The 16,722-nt window shown below is 32.2% G+C and overlaps 1 protein-coding gene across 1 annotated transcript; it reads left to right on the forward strand.

The window, feature by feature from the left end:
* Positions 1-206: 206 nt before the first annotated feature.
* LOC109811711 (long chain acyl-CoA synthetase 8) lies at positions 207-13,412 on the forward strand. Its single transcript, XM_083076110.1, has 8 exons — positions 207-256; positions 550-562; positions 672-901; positions 11,703-11,820; positions 12,087-12,218; positions 12,340-12,474; positions 12,583-12,789; positions 13,212-13,412. The coding sequence occupies exons 1-8, from the start codon at positions 207-209 to the stop codon at positions 13,374-13,376; spliced, it is 1,050 nt and encodes a 349-aa protein (XP_082932236.1). The 3' UTR covers positions 13,377-13,412.
* Positions 13,413-16,722: the final 3,310 nt, after the last annotated feature.

Raw genomic sequence — 16,722 nt, forward strand, 5'->3', positions numbered from 1 at the left:
CGATGTTGACTTTTGGCCGAGCCGAGACAACACGGCCGAAACGTCCTCTCTCGGCTTCTGGCCGAGCCGATAGGGGAAGAGCACAGTTCTTAGTCCCCTGTCGGACCGAAGTGGTATTCGAGCAGTATCATCTGATAGTATATGGCATGCCGGTCCACGTGGCCGAACCGAGATGTTACCTGAGCTGCGTCAATATCTGATAGGACATGACGTGCCGGTCTACGTGGCCGATCCACGTGGCCATAGGATCCTTCCGGTACAGTTAATTTCTTTTATAATATTATCTATTTGTTTTAACGTGATTTAACACACAGAATGATAGTAATAAGAAAATTTAAAAAATTATAAATATAATAATTAAAAAGATTATCTTAAATTTTATGACAAAAAATGATTGAAAAGATAAGTATAGAATTGAAAATGTATGTTTTAAAGTATAAAAACTAAAATAAAAGGTAAACTCTCTAAAACTATACAAACTAAAAAAGTATATTTACGTTTAATTTTGAATTGTATTAAAACTTAATTTACTGTTCTACCATTTTCTAGCATTGCATTGCCGGTTATATAGATATATCAGCTAGAATTTTCAGTTTTGATAAACACTTGCCGTCACAAATTGCAATTTTATGCTTTAAACATGTGATTAAATAGTTATTTGTCTTCCTTAGGTTGAGGATAAAGGGGGGTTTGTGAAGAATCTTTTCCATTTTGCATACCAGCGGCGATTGGCTGCTGTGAAAGGAAGCTGGTTTGGAGCTTGGGGATTGGAGAAGTTTGTTTGGGATACAATTGTCTTTAGAAAAATTCGTGCTGCAATTGGAGGCCACCTACGTTATATGCTTTGTGGAGCAGCCCCTTTATCTATAGAATCACAACACTTTATCAATATCTGCATGGGGTAACGATTCCTATCTTTATACTACATATTCTTCAAATTAACTTGTCATTTGTATATATGCATGTGTGTTCACATACAGATACGCATAGTTTGTATATTAGATTTATTGTAATGTTGAATTTCTTCCTAATAGTAAGTCTAAGATAAAACAATAATGGAAACCTTATTTACATGAACTACTCGGTACTTGGTTAACTTAGTGATGTAGGGTTAGGATAATATCAACTATTAATAATATCATGTTGTCGTCATTACTTTTTTAGTGGTGAAAGATTAAGATAGTATAAATTATTAATAATATTATGTTGTTGCCATTACTTTTCAACTAGATTCAGGTATATTAATCTAGTTTCATTGCTCCTCCCATCTTTATTCATGACTCCAAATATTAAATAACCAAAACAAATATGGATAGCTTGAGAATGTGATGATGTGTCACTTCTAAGTAGAAGATAAGTAAGAGATAAAAACTTGCTAAAAGGAGAAATTCCTTCATAAAAGTTTTTAAGGAAAAAGTCCTCCAAGGAGAGAATAAGACTTGGAAAAGAGACTTTGAAATATCTCATTCTCATTTACATTTAAAGTGATGAAAATATGGGTTGAATACATGTATGTATAAAGTTTGGTAGCTTATGGTGCAAGTTAAACTAACCAAAGTTAGGTTAACCATACTCAAGTCAATCAACTCTAGTTGAAATTCAAATTTGAATTTCTCTCATAAAAGCGTCAACATCTTAGATCCAAAAGAACAAATAAGAGTTTGCCACATGACAAGATACAAAATATGTGATGGGGTGTGTTAGTAAAATAAAAGGTATAGAAGCAAGCATGTCAAAAGTGTGACTAATGCGTGAAACATGTGACTTGGTGAGTGATGTGTGAATCAATGAGAGAGTGCATGGGGCCATAATATTTTATCCACCATTATGGAGATATGACTCTCCACTCTCTCATTGCCAAACAAACTCAATTAACACATATGCCATATACTAGTTGCAACCCCTAAAGTACTAAATACACCCCTAAAAAGAAAATTACAAGTAAATAAATTCCTATACATGGTCAAAATTAAGAAAATGTTTACAATAAAAAATATATACAAGAAAGAGAAAGTAAACAACCATAAATGATCAAAAGCTCAACATGACCTTGGGTCTTAATTTTTCCTTCAAGTCTAACTCACTTTTCTTGGCTCTTTTTAGATTAACCCTTGGGCATGATGTCATCATCCCTTCCCCCTTCAAAAGGATCTGTCCTCAAATCTTGAGCACCTTTTTTTTCTTTCTTGATACATGCAAAAGAAAACATTTTACAAGTATTAGAAATATTATTTCTTTGAAAAGCAAAGGGCTCTAACCTATGTATACTCTTTATATAGGAAATGGGTTTATCCTTAAGAATTTTTATTTTCTTGGGGTCCTTTTGATGGCAACCCTCCTTGTATGGATTGAGTTAGGAACATCAAAGAGGGAAGACCAGACTCCTTGGATCATGGAACTCAAGGTTTCTAGCCTTGGCGATGGAGATGGGGGAATGGTGTTTATGGAGGCTAGGTGTTTGATGAAATGCTAAGGTGTTTGATGAAATGCTAAGGTGGTACTCTAGGGTTTTGGCTCACTTTATTGATGGATGAATGTCACTCTTAAAGGTGAGAACACTCACGGTGAAGATGAGAAGGATAGTTGGCCGAAATGACCAAGGGGACTAAGGAAAGAATATTAAGGCTCAAAGGCTCTCTTAATATCATAAATTCCAAAGTGATTACAAGTTGCATAGCCTAGGGCATTTATAGAAGGGAGGGAGCATTTAGGGTTGCATTTGAGAGTGTATGGCCGAAAATGCAATGCCAAATGCACTTCAAATGAAACTTAAATTAACTCTAGATGCTACTTGGTGGCCAAGGATGGAATCTTTGGGTTTGACTAAGCTACAACTAGGTGCATGATAAGATCATGCAACCTAGGTGCCCTCCACTTGAGCCTAAGCCTTGCCAAGTCCAAAAACAAATCCAATGTCACCAAAAAAATACGTCTAGGCCTATTTTCTAACCCTATAAAATACCCTAGCTATAAAATAAAATCCTATAATCTAAGGCACCCCAAAATACAAGGTAAAATGGGAAATACAAGTAAAATAAATCATATGTCTAAGACACCTAAAATGCAAGGTTAAAATAGGAAATTAAAGACAAGGGCAAAATAGGAATAAAAAAATAAATTCTATGCTAATAAAAACTTAGGAGCTACGACTCAAAAGTAGGTCACTCCTCCTATGGTTTTCAAAAATAACTCATTCCTTTTGTCTCTTTCAATATATCATCTCTTGGTCTTTTTGACCTTAGTGTTATTCCATCACCTTTTGAACCTCTTTTATTGTATCTAAACTTAATCTATATTTTTCTATTTTCTTTAGAGGTTTTTCACTAACATCAAAAAAATACTTGTCTTGGATGTCCTAGCTATGTGATCACCTAGACTCCTAAAAGTTAAACTATCTACAACTAAATTTTCCTGCTTCCAAAAGAATGAAGTGACTTAGGGTCACTATGACTAAGAAACTTCTTAGGAACAAAGTATTGTCCCCTAGATTGGAAGACTAGGAAAAAAACATTGAACTCTTGGTTATGGGTGGGGTAGTTGAGAGTGATAACATCAGGAGTTGTTTCCAAAAAAGAAATAGGGTGTCCATCCTTCAACAAAAAACCATCACACTTAATCCAAATGAAAAATATTTTAGCTTAAAATTTGTAGAATTTTTATGAAGAGTTAGAACATGTGCATTGGAGAGCTCACTTTTAGAGGGTTGAAATCCTTGCTTTACCTTCTTTTCCCTAAAGGTAGGAAAATTGTTCTTCACTAACTCATGGAGTGATGGAACAAAAGATTGTTTAAGATAATGAGTCCTTTTTATTTCACCTTTTTAAAGAAAAATGACTTTATTTCTTAACAATCTTTTGAGAAGAGACATTTTCCTCCTTTTCACTCCTCTCATCCTCTAGAAGTTGGTTTTGTTTTTATTTTATTTTCTCATTTTCTTTTTCCCTCATAAGTTTCATTTGCGTTTGATCCTCTACCACTTGATTAGGTGTAAGAGGATATAACAAAAGTTTCTTATCTTTATGGGTGAGGGATATTTATTAGTAAGGCCATTATGCACGAATTTTCTATCAAGTTGTCAACAATCTTCCTAACAAAATATGACAAGCTTCAATGGGAACTACATCACATAAGACTGTATCTTTATAATTCCTAATAGAAAGCTTAACCTTTACTTGTTGATTTACTACCATATTCTCTTTATTATTAAGTCATTGAAGTTTATAAGTTTTTGGATGAAGAAGAATAGCGAGGGCTAACTTAGCAACCACCTTGTGCTACAATAGTTATAACTTGATCCATTATCCATAATGAGAGAATAAGTTTGTTTTAAAATTTTATATCTTGTATAAAAGATCTTCTCTTTTTATGAATCATTTAATTCACAAGATTGGCTTCCAATAAGCCTTCTAATTAATAAGAGATCACCATCAAAGATAAACATTCTCTACCTTAGATGGTACCCCTTTTTCTTCTTCACTTCCACTAAAGGTGGAGGAAAAAGATTTAGTCTTCTCTTGACTACTGTAGTGTTTTAGGCCCCCCATGATCATGGTCTTTTTTGATGGGGCATTGAGAGACAATGTAGCATTTTCCTAGACACTTAAAACACTAAATACTACTAGCCCTAGAACTAATGTTAGGGGTTTCCTTATCTTAGTAGAGTTTTCTTTTCTCATTCTTTTCTTTTGATAGCTCACTATTGGAGCAACTCTTATAAGAATACTTTTCTTCTCTATGGTCATTCCTATGATGTGAAGATGATGATGAGGAATCCTTTTTATATGATGTTTTCCTTAACAATTGTTCCTCTATCTTTATGAATAATTATACCAAGTCATCAATGTCTTTATTGTTGATCAAGCTCAAGATGAAGATATGATCTTAGTTAGTTTTGACGATAAAAAATGAGCCTTTTGAGAGATAAAAGTGCAACTTGTACTTTACTTTTTGTTTCGAGCCTTTTGGTGAATAATAATGCAAGTTGTAACTTGTCTTGTGTGATTTTAAGCTTTATTGCTTGTGTACTTTGTGCTTGGTAAGTAACTTAGCATTATCTCTATCTAGATGATGATTAATGACTTAGATAAATGTTAAGATTGATTTATAAAGAGAAATGGTATAAAAAAATCGATATATTAAGTTTTCACTTAAGATAATTGATTATTTTAAGTAATAATTGATTATTTGCTTTGTTTTTTAGTTTCATGAAGAACAATTGTTGTAATAATCAATTATTCATCAAAATAATCAATTATTTTAGAAATAGGTTTCTAGCATAATTAATTATTGCTCAAAATAATCAATTAAATTTTTCTTGGTTGATTTTCAGAATTGCTAAGAACAAAATAATCAATTATCCATGTAAGTAATCAGTTATTTCAGTTAGAAAACTTATATATATATATATATATATATATATATATATATATATATATATATATATATCATTTTTACACCTTGGGTAGAGAAAAATTTTAAAACTTTTGAATCTTTGTGATATCATTTTACGAAAATACTCTTTGTAACACATTTCTCTTTACAAAAGAGGTTCTTTGACCTTTACGGTAACCTCAAGAAATTTTTAAGAATTGAGTTGATAATCATTTTCATAGGGGTGAAAAGCTAAGCTACAAGGTTGATTCACATTCTTTAATCTTTTATGTAAATCAAGTGAATTCGTTCCATTAATTCTCTGTATTTGTAGTTATCTTAAGTAGGTTTCTTAAGAGGAGAGAATCTTGTAGTAGGGTGCTACAAATAGAAGCTTCTTGGGGTTCAAGAAATGGTTTCTTTAATAGTGTACAAGTGTATTGCATGTGGTATTATGATTGTTAAACTTCTAACATTAAAGATTAGTGGAAAATCCTAATCGGGTTAATTAGGGACTGGATGGAGGTCACAAATAAATGTGGTTGAATTAGTATAAAATTGGTTGTGCATTCTTCTCTCTCCTTACACTTGAATCCATATTCTTGCATTTTTGTTCTCATGCTTATCAATATGTGTTGTTACGCATGTTCATTGCATTAAGAATTGAATGAATCTAGACTTGTATTAAATATGAACTAAGTATCATATCTAAAAGTTATAAGTCAACATACTTCTTTGGAAAAATTTAGAATGTTTTAATAACCAAGAAAGTTGTGCAAGAAACTATGAAACCCCCTCTTGGTTAGGCCACCTTTTCTAACATCTATATGGAAATAGTTGAACTTTATCTCAAAACTCAAGCCACTAAAAAACCTTATTATGATGGTCATTTCTTCTTCCTTGATTCCTACCTCATCATATACAACTCCATCTTTTATATTCCTGTACACTCGTGTGTTTTTGACAGTGTCTTTAGAGCCTATCCATAAGCTCCCTACCATGGTAAAAAGGGTATATGTTTTATTTTCATGACCCTTTTAAGATTATTGTAATATTTAATTGGGGGCTCATTGTGGAGTTTTCTCTCATTTTTAAGGGAAACCCACCAATACATGGCATACCATTGGAAGCTAAGATTGTCAAAAAAAATTTCCTCTATTCACCCACTTGGTGGCAAGTGAAGAGTTGTTCTTCCTTCACTTCCCGGTTTAAGTAAGTCCTCCACATCAATCTTTGCGATGGAAGTGGGGGAAATCCACCTTGGATTCTCTTACTTTGGCTCTCTCTTTCTCTCTTAACTTTATGCTTCCTAGGCTCACTTTGGTAGTCACTTAGATTTTGAGTATCACATTCCTTGGTCATGCTCTTAGAGGAACCATTAAAGGAGCTACTACCATGTTTTTTCCTTATACTTTTCTTTTAAGTGTTTTTGTTTTTCTTTTAATTCCTTAAGCTTAAGCTCTAAACATGCTTCCATTTTTTTTTCTCTCTTTTGTTTTTATTTTTCTAACCTTTCTTCCTTTCACCATAGTTTTAGTACCTTTAATTCCACCATTAGTTTTGAAAGTTTTGGAGGTGAACTAAAGTCACTACCACTATGAGAGATGTGTGATGTGTTCTTACTTATGATGCAAGTTGGAGAAAAAAGTTTTTCTTATACTAAACAAAAATGCAACCTAATGTGTTTAAAAAAGTCTTTGAAACTTCTTAAACACTTTAATGATCAAAATAATTAAAAAGGAAACAATAAAGAAAGTAAAAGTATGCTGATTAGACATATTTCTATGTGAAAGTTTAGGTGGACACTCAAGAATCTCTCAACACACTTTCACAAGCACTAAGGAAAATTACTTAACAAAAGTAGCAAGCAAATTGAAAGTTTTAAATAGGTACTTCGAACTTATCAAAATCACTTCCAAGTGAAAAGGTCTTTACAAGACAAAAATTAAAGCAAATTAAAATAAAATGAAATGAAAAAAGTCTTAAAATCTCTAAGTCTTCTCCTACATAATGAATAATCTCGTTAGTGTAAAAGGTCTTCTAGTATTTAACTATCTTCTCTTGGTGTTTAATCTTCAAGTATCTCAAAAGCATGTTTCAACCGGGGAGTAAGTTCTCCTAGGCCTTCATCAGCATTTCAAGGTGCTATCTTGTGGCAATATGTCTTGCTTTACCTTCACTTGAAAGATTAGCACCAAAAAACAACACTAAAGAATTTTTAGGAGACAAACAAGAAATGCACAATTAAAATTTAGTTAAAATCTAAGAAAATTGATATAAAAAAACTCAAAGAATGCCAAAAAATTATATAAGCTAAAATTAAGGCAATATTTGGAAGCTAGAACTCAAAGAAAAATTCCTAGGAGAGGTCCTAAAATCGGACTACAAAAGTAACAAAAACTCAAGTCCACATACAAATTGAATGCAAACTTTAGTAAAATGAAACGTGACTAAATTAATTTAAGTCTTTATTTTCACAAAGGCTCCATATATTTTTTTATACGAATTATTTTTCTTTTTTTTTCTTTTCTATTTCTTTTCTCTATTTCTCTCTCCCCCCTCTCTCTTTTTACACTTTTGTTATTCTTTTCTTTTGGAGCAAAATTTGGGACCCTTTTTATTTTGACAATGTTGCTATAAAGAATAGAAGTAAAAACTCAAATGAACCAAAATTTGGTGAGAAATTTTGTGGTTACACTAATCTTCACTCTTACTTTTCTTTTAGAAACCTTTTGAACTTCAAAGTAAAAAGTTCAAGTAGGAATTACTCCAACAATAAATGTTTTAATCATTCACCAAATTTGCATTCAAATTAAGCCAAAAAAAGTAAGTAGAAACAAGAATTATTGAAAACTACTAGACAAGAGGAATCCTAGTTCTAATAGAACACGTTAATGATCTAATAACATGTAAGATCTCAAAGATTATAGAAGCTTCAATACAATTCAAACAACACACACACACACATATATATGCAAGATTTAAAAAAAAAGGAATCAACTAGAAGTGATGACAAGAAAAAACTACATGTGACCCTAAGACAACATGCTTTTGCATAAGTTTCCAAAATAAAGTCATATACTACATGAATTTTCTTTTATATTTTCAAACATAACTCAACATACATCAAAATGAAGAGAAAAACACATAGAACATGAATTCTAAAAGCATACAATAGGATTTGGTTCATAGAATACTAGATCTAAAAAAAATTTGAACCAAATTTTTCAAGACAAACATAGATCGAAAAAATTCGCATAGAAAAACTAGATCTAGTAGAGTGAAAGGTAGTCAAATCCACTTGTCTGGCACCATTTCTCCTTTAATCCTCATCTATTAACTCAAACTTCATAAAATCAAAATGAAAATGGTGGAAAGGTTGAAGAGATGATGCACTATCTCCAAAAGAAAGATAATTAAGAATGATGAACTTGTCACAAGGATAAATTCCTTGATAAAATTTCTAAAGGAAAAAGTTCTCAAAGGAGAGAACTAAAACTTTTGAAGACAAAATTTGAAAATGCAATTCTCATATATCATAAAAATTGAAACATACATGGGTGGAAACTTTAATTTATAGAGTTTGGTATAAAGCAAGTTAAGTTAACCAAGGTTACATGATAAAATGATGTTTTTAAGAAAATGCTTGATAAATCAAATTGGTGGAGGTTGCATAAGGTTGTTAACCTTTGGTCTTGAAGGATGTGACACCCTCTACCTCGTACACAAATATTAATAAATAAATAATAATAACTTCTAATCATCTGAAGCAAACATCAACATAAAAGGAAAATTGTTCACAAAACACATTTATAGATAGAGAAAGCCATTTATCGAAACTTGAAAAAACATACAAAATAAAAAAATGTGAAATTTAACAAACAAATCAATGACTAATAAGAAATTATTAAAATTCTAAAGGACCTAACATAATCCATAAACATAACCAAAATTCTAAACAAATAAAAGATCATATTCTAGGAACCTCATTGCCACATCCTATTAGAGTTCGACCTATAATATATAACAAGGCTCATGCCTCGTCACCAACATCAGCATTGTGGTGATCTTTACTTGCAAAGCACATAGAAATACAACAACAAAAAAAGGAGTGAGAAACATCTCACCATAGCTATTGGTATGAGATATAGTTGGGCAACCACACACATCAAATATAACATAACCATACATTCATGTAACAAAAGTATTAAGAATATAAAGAAAATAATAAACTTCAATTAATAGCAACAACATACCAACACAAACACATTCACAACTTATTCACTCAATGTAGTAGACATGGACTCATCTAACACTACATGCATGTGGCGCCAAGGATCTCATAACCTATGGCCCCACAACTAATACTCATGGCATGAAGATGATTACTTAGGGCCCAAATACAAATACTCATGCTCATACAAAACTTTTATGTAGCATTGTATCTCATTGATTCACATCATAATCATCTCATTTACTTACACATATCATCATGTCAGTCTTATTCACATTTAAAATAACAATTCAACTCATGAAACATAACATTGAACAGACAAATATAACACTGTAAGATTCTCATCATGTTTATATTGATAACAAGGTCACATTCTCAAGTAACACATTGTTAAGCAACTTTTTAACCACACAAACTCATCCTTAATTAAACTGAAAATGGTGTCTGGCGGGACTTACCCCGTGCCCAACACCAGACCCACAAAGAGCACATGTTGCTCTCTAGAGGTCTCATGCCCAACGTGACCTACCTTACACCCAATGCACAATCCATAGAGGGTAACCCATACTCTCTTTCACTCTTGCGCCTGATGCTACACCACTTGCACTTGATGTTACACCACTTGCACCTGATGCTACACCACTTGTGGCTAGTGTGATACCAGTTCGTAAAATGTGTGAAAATCGCACAAGTAGAACCAAACTTAAAACTCTCAATCCAATCGTTGAAAACACTAATTTTAAGCCTATTACAACTTGTTATGCCATCATTTACACCATTCATACATCAATTTCACATAAATAATCAAAATAACGTTAATCTTTATATTACTATATAAATTAAGGGTTTTCTATAGGAATCACGAGATCTCAAAGATTCTCAATTTATACCAATTAATCCAAACCCCATAACATCCATACTACAATTATCATTTACAAAACACATAAGAATCATATAAAGCACTAATTATAACATACAATTGAAAACTTGGTATGCTTCCACAAAACACAAAAGAGAAACAATAGGATTGGGGGTTAATCCCACTATCTAATAAATAACCCAAACTGCACAGAGAAGACTCTCACTTTCCCTTACCTTGATGAACGCTTGAGGAAGGACAAGGATCTCCAAGGTACACCCTTTATGCTTCTACATTCTGCTTTTGGAGTTATTGAGTTGAGAGAAAAAACTTAAGCCTAAAATAAATTGACTTCTTGAGATCTTCTAAAAAAAACCCCTAACCCAATGTTAGCTCCTGTGGTCAATAAATTTAACTTCGATTACACATCCTTTCCCTACCCTCACATTTATTAACCATTGCACATAAAACAATTTGCATCAAACAATATAATGAAGCACTCAATTTTATTTTTTAAGCACTTAGATTATATTCAAAAGCCACATTAATTAATGTGTGGTCATTTTTGTTTTGAAATTGTATAAAAATACTTTTTTTTATTAATAAGTTGTTTATGCATGATATTTTTATGCTTTAAAAAATTTCATGTTCCATGAAACCTAAGCATAGTTATAATAATACTTTCAACAATATTACACATATCACAAATGAAATAATTTTATGTTAATGTCTTATGATGATATTGTTATGATTCAACCTCAACTAGAAATATAGCTAAAGTATTTCCTATTAAATTCATGTAATCCTCCCCTTGTTATCTTTTAGATTTTTTTTATGTTAAGTGAGACTTAGTCCATAGCCTATATGATATTAAAGTTTATATAGTTTTGAAATTAGGTCATTTGCAAATGTCCAAACCTACAACTTCATTGAGCATGAGGAGGATGTGCTAAGATCTCACATTTGTTAATAATATAGTTTAAAACATCCTATATAACTTGAACAATCCTATCCTTTTAAGAAAACATTTGGGATTTTGGTAGGCCTATTCCATTTCTAATAGATATAGTTATTTATAGAAAGATCCACAAGCTCACTTGGTGCATTTAAGCTTCATTTTTCAACTATTCTGTTCATTTCTATTTAATTAACTATTATTAATTATTATTTATTATTTATACTTCCATATGTCAAACAAGAATTCACAATCTCAATATATACATGTTTTCTTGTCAATAGGAGTGTTATTGGGCAAGCATATGGCTTGACTAAAACATTTGCAGGGGCTACATTTTCTGAATGGTTTGACAACAAGGTGGGGCGTGTTGGTCCACCTCTTTCTTGTTGCTACATTAAGGTCTGTCATATATTCCATTAACAAAAATCCAATGTGATGAACTTTCAATGTTATTTATTAATAAAAATTACATTGATTTAACAATCTTTAATTATTACAATTTCATGTTTGTGCATGATAAAAAATTATTGGATGTTGAAAATTAGTAAGAATTTAACAACATCTAAGAAATAACAAGTTAATATCTCTTAAGTTATAGTTGCAATTGGTGGAACTTAAGAGCCTTAAACAATGAATTTGATTTCTTTTTTAATGTGGTTGTATAGCTTGTTTCTTGGGAAGAAGGGGGGTATTTGACATCAGACAAACCAATGCCACGTGGAGAGATTGTAATTGGAGGATTTAGTGTGACAGCAGGTTATTTTAAGAATCAAGAAAAAACTAATGAAGTGTTCAAGGTAATTAATTTTCAAACTTTCAATTATATGTTTATTATCATTCCATTTTATTTTTCTTCAATTGCTCTAAAATCACTCTTTTCTAATATATGCCATGCATGTTATTTTTTACTTAATATAGGTTGATAAGCATGGTATGCGTTGGTTCCATACGGGTGATATTGGACAATTCCATTCGGATGGGTGTCTTGAAATCATAGATAGGAAGAAAGATATTGTCAAACTTCAACATGGAGAATATGTCTCTCTTGGAAAGGTTATTTTATTTATACGATCTCATTTTAGAATATGGATGATCTACTCACACAAAATTGATAATAAATTTTTTAATTCATATTTTGCTTTTATTTTTTCTTAATTGTAGGTTGAGGCAATACTATCAACATGCGATTATGTGGATAATATAATGGTTTATGTAGACCCTTTTAACCATTATTGTGTTGCCCTAGTTGTTGCTTCATATTATCCCCTTGTGAAATGGGCACAACAAGTTGGTATTAAGCACAAAGATTTTACTGATCTGTGTAACAAACCTGAAACTATTAACGAGGTCTTGCAATCTATTTCTAAGGTAAGTTTATTGTGTATGCTTACTTTTTTGCTAGCATATGTCCAAGATATAATTTATAGATTGTATGGATATAATTTATCAATTATCAAAATATACATAATAGTAATTGGGATGAGACAACATTAATTGTAAACTACAATATACTAATTAAAAGTATGAGATACAAGTTTTGATATTTTTATCACTTCACATTTATCTTAAGGAAATTTCAACTTGGGGTTTGTCTTCTTTTGGTTGACCTATCATTTTTGTCACTTTGGCATTATTTCTAATCAAAGTCAAGCTTGACAGATAAACTATGTAGAAATGATTTTTAGATTTTTTAAACTATACATAGTTTTATTTATGATAACATGATTGTTATAAATTAATAAGCATTATGTGTATTACCTGATTAATAACCAGTCCTTTATTTGTTTCAGGTTGCAAAAGCTATGAAGTTGGTGAAAACTGAAATTCCGACAAAGATTAAGTTATTATCAGATCCATGGACACCTGAATCTGGATTAGTCACTGCTGCTCTAAAGATAAAAATGGAACAATTAAAAGCCAAATTCAAAGATGATCTTCGAAATTTGTATGCATGATGTATTAAAACTTTCATCAATGTATTGTATAGTGTAAGTAATGTAATTTGTTTTTACAATATTTGAAAGTGGTAAATCTAAACTTGATGTGTGTGCATTGTTTGTAATGTGTAAAAGATATGGCAAATCAAATACATACTCCATATAGTAAGTGCCTATGAATATTATTGGTCTCATTATTATAAATCATTTTTTTTGTTTTCATTATTTAAACATTCGTTCTTTTTAATTCAACAATTAAAAAGATCAAAATGAGTTTCACAAATAACATATTCCTAAATTTTTATCATACGAAAACTTTTTAATTTTTAATTTTGTATTTTTGCCCCATACATAATCATAACTAATTATGCTTAAATAGACATTTGATACTTAATCAAATCTTCTTTTATCTCATTTTTACAGTTGGACCATATTTAGATTAGTGTTTAATAGGATAATTTTTTTTAGCATCAACCTTGTAGATGGCCTAATTAGGGGTAGCAAAAAAATCACAACTCAACCAAAACTCGAAAAAACTATAAAGAAAAAAAATTTGTGGACAATTTTGAACAGGTTATTAATTAATGAAAATTCAAAAGTTTGTGATTAAATTTTGGGTGTTTGAAGGGGTTATGTTTGGTTTTGAAATTTAAAACCCACTAAAATTTGAACCCCCCACATATAATTTAAATCAAACAAAAAACATTTTTTTTATTATTTCTTATATAGAAATGGGCTAAGGCCCAAACCCAAAAGATGTAACATTTGGTAGCTTCCTCTACTATCAAGAGACAACACAAGCTCTCTTTACTGTCTCACATAAGCTTTCATCTCATGAAACTCTAGTGGTGTTGTTATCTGTAACGTAGAAAAAAAAATGTGTGACTGATTTAGTAGCCCAGAACGGGCCGTTCCCAATCTAGAACGGGCCGTTCTGGATGGAGAATGGGCCGTTCTGGAGGGGAGAACGGGCCGTTCCGGAGGGAGAACGGGCCGTTCCAGATGAGTCCCAGAACAGGCCGTTTTGATTTTAAAACGGGCCGTTCTGAATGGAAATTTTGAACGTGATTGAGGGGTGCAGAACAGGCCGTTCCGATATCGGTACAGGCCGTTCTGGCCAATCCGAAAAGTCTATAAATAGGGGTTGGGAGCCTTCAGGAAAATGGGAGTTTTTAGAGAGAAGTTTTAGAGAGAAAGTCTCTGGATTAGAAAGCTTGCTTTGGGAGGATTGAAGTTCCGGGTTGAGTTTTGGAAGGGAATCCTATTTCGTCACAGTTGTTGGCTATTCTAAACCAATCTTCAGGTGAGGGAAGCTAAAGTGTAGAATGATTAAGTTGTTGGGTGCGGATTGAGTAGTTGTTAACTTAAGTTGTTCATATGTTGTGTGATGATAATATGTGATACGTTGTTATAGTTGCTATACGTGGTAAAACTAAGTTATTTTTATGCTATTTATTGTTAAATTATTAATAAGTTGAGATGTATAAGTGGAATTAGTTTATTGATGTAAAAGTTGTTTAAAGTTGTATAAGTTGCCTATTGTTGAAAGATGCTTATTGTTGTAAGTTGCCTCTTGTTGTAAGATGTCTATAGTTGTATTGTTATGAGTTGCTATAAAGTTATAAGTCGTCTATTGCTGTAAAGTTGTAAGTCGTCTATTGCTGTAAAGTTGTAAGTCGTCTATTGCTGTAAAGTTGTAAGTCGTCTATTGCTGTAAAGTTGATGTGATGTCTATTGTTGAAAAGTTATATGTTGTTTAAGTTGTTATGCTTATTAAGTTGTAAGTTGTCTATTGTTGTGAAGTTGTTAATATGCCTATTGTTGTAAAGTTGAAAAGTTGGGGACATATGGTGAAGATATATGTCCTATGTTGAGATACATAGTACTAAGGTGATAAGTTGAAAGTTGTTTTAAAGTTGAAAGTTGATTTAAAGTTGAATCCCTTAGTACTGTGTGGGCGACATGGAAATAGTCGATCCATGTCATGGTTGAATGACCAATTTTAGTAAGGTATTTAGTTAGAGATGCAGTCTTTGACTAGATACTGGAGGGTGCGTGGTACTTGGAGGACAGTGGGTGGGCTAACTCCACACGTGGATTGGTGAAGCTAGCCAAGGCCGTGGTAGGCTCATACCCAAACCCTTCTGTCCTGACAGTAGTACTGGACCTTCGAGTCTAAGTTCTAAGTGGCACACTTGAGAAATCAACTATTGTTGTATATACCTGGTTCTTTTTGGAGTTCCTAAAGCTGTTCTATACTTGACCTGGTTGAGATAGGTCAAACACTGGATTCTGTAGGGTTTATGCCACCTAGACTGCTCAACCTCAGTTGTTGGAGATCTCCCAGTTGTATATGCGTGACGATGCATAAAATATTAAGTTGTATAATATTGTTGTTGTTGTTGTATTAAAGTTATTTCTAAGTTGTATGATTGAGTTGGGTTTTTATGTTGAATTGTATAGTTGTTTGTGGTGATGATTGTTATACATTTATTTCATGATTGTTAATATGATGAAGTGTGTGGTGTCTTGCTTCATGATTGATTTTGAACTTTAACTTACCCTCTTGTTTCCATGTGGATGGACTGCGATGATCATACTTTGTATGGGAGCAGGTCAGGGCCAACTTGGAGTTGAGGTGACCGTTGCGAAACGGGGAGTTTTGATCCTCGTGTTAGAGTTATCACCTTGGGTAGCCGTTTGTGCTTGACCGGCACTAGGAGATAGTATTTTTGGATAACTGTATAAATACCTAATACTTAAAAATTTAATGATTCATATATATTTTTTTTGTTTTTGTATTTATAAGCTATCCAACTTTATTATTTATCTTAGTTCACTAGTAATAGTGCGATTCCACTAAGTGTAGAGACCATGGCGGGTCGTTACATTATCAAGTCTCCACTATTTTTTCTTCTTTAAATAGGCTTAAGTTTACATTCTATGCCAGTGAAAAAGGAGTAAAACCTTTATGCAGACAAAAGGGACAAACTAAGGCTAGTGGGACTAACATAAAAGGTCCCTAAAAGATTTAGGTACCAAAATCACAAATTATTCATATTACGAATCTCCTTAGTGGAAAGAATGAAGGATTCAAGTTGGTACCTAAATAATGGTTGCTCATGACACATGATGGAAAAAAGTCTATGGTCGTAGACCTCTAACCACGTGAAGGGTTTATGTCTTTTGGAAATGGCAAAGGAAAGATAAAGGGTACTAGTAAGATAGATCAAGTAGACAGATAAAGGCATACACCAAGGAACTTCTTAAGAAGTTTAGAATGAATGATTATAAGCATATGCCTACTCCCATGCATCCGTTTGTAGGGTTATCAAAAGACGAATCAGGTGAACTAGTAGAGCAA

Source organism: Cajanus cajan, chromosome 6, assembly GCF_000230855.2.
Source record: "Cajanus cajan strain Asha chromosome 6, NIPB_CcT2T_4, whole genome shotgun sequence".
Lineage (NCBI taxonomy): Eukaryota > Viridiplantae > Streptophyta > Magnoliopsida > Fabales > Fabaceae > Cajanus > Cajanus cajan.

Bases quoted from the DNA above. Each gene is read 5' to 3' on its own strand.
- LOC109811711 (XM_083076110.1), top strand. From the start codon at position 207: ATGACGTGCCGGTCTACGTGGCCGATCCACGTGGCCATAGGATCCTTC. The intron at 902-11,702 runs GTAACGATTCCT...TCTTGTCAATAG, and splicing joins TTTATCAATATCTGCATGGG to GAGTGTTATTGGGCAAGCAT. The intron at 12,475-12,582 runs GTTATTTTATTT...TCTTAATTGTAG, and splicing joins AATATGTCTCTCTTGGAAAG to GTTGAGGCAATACTATCAAC.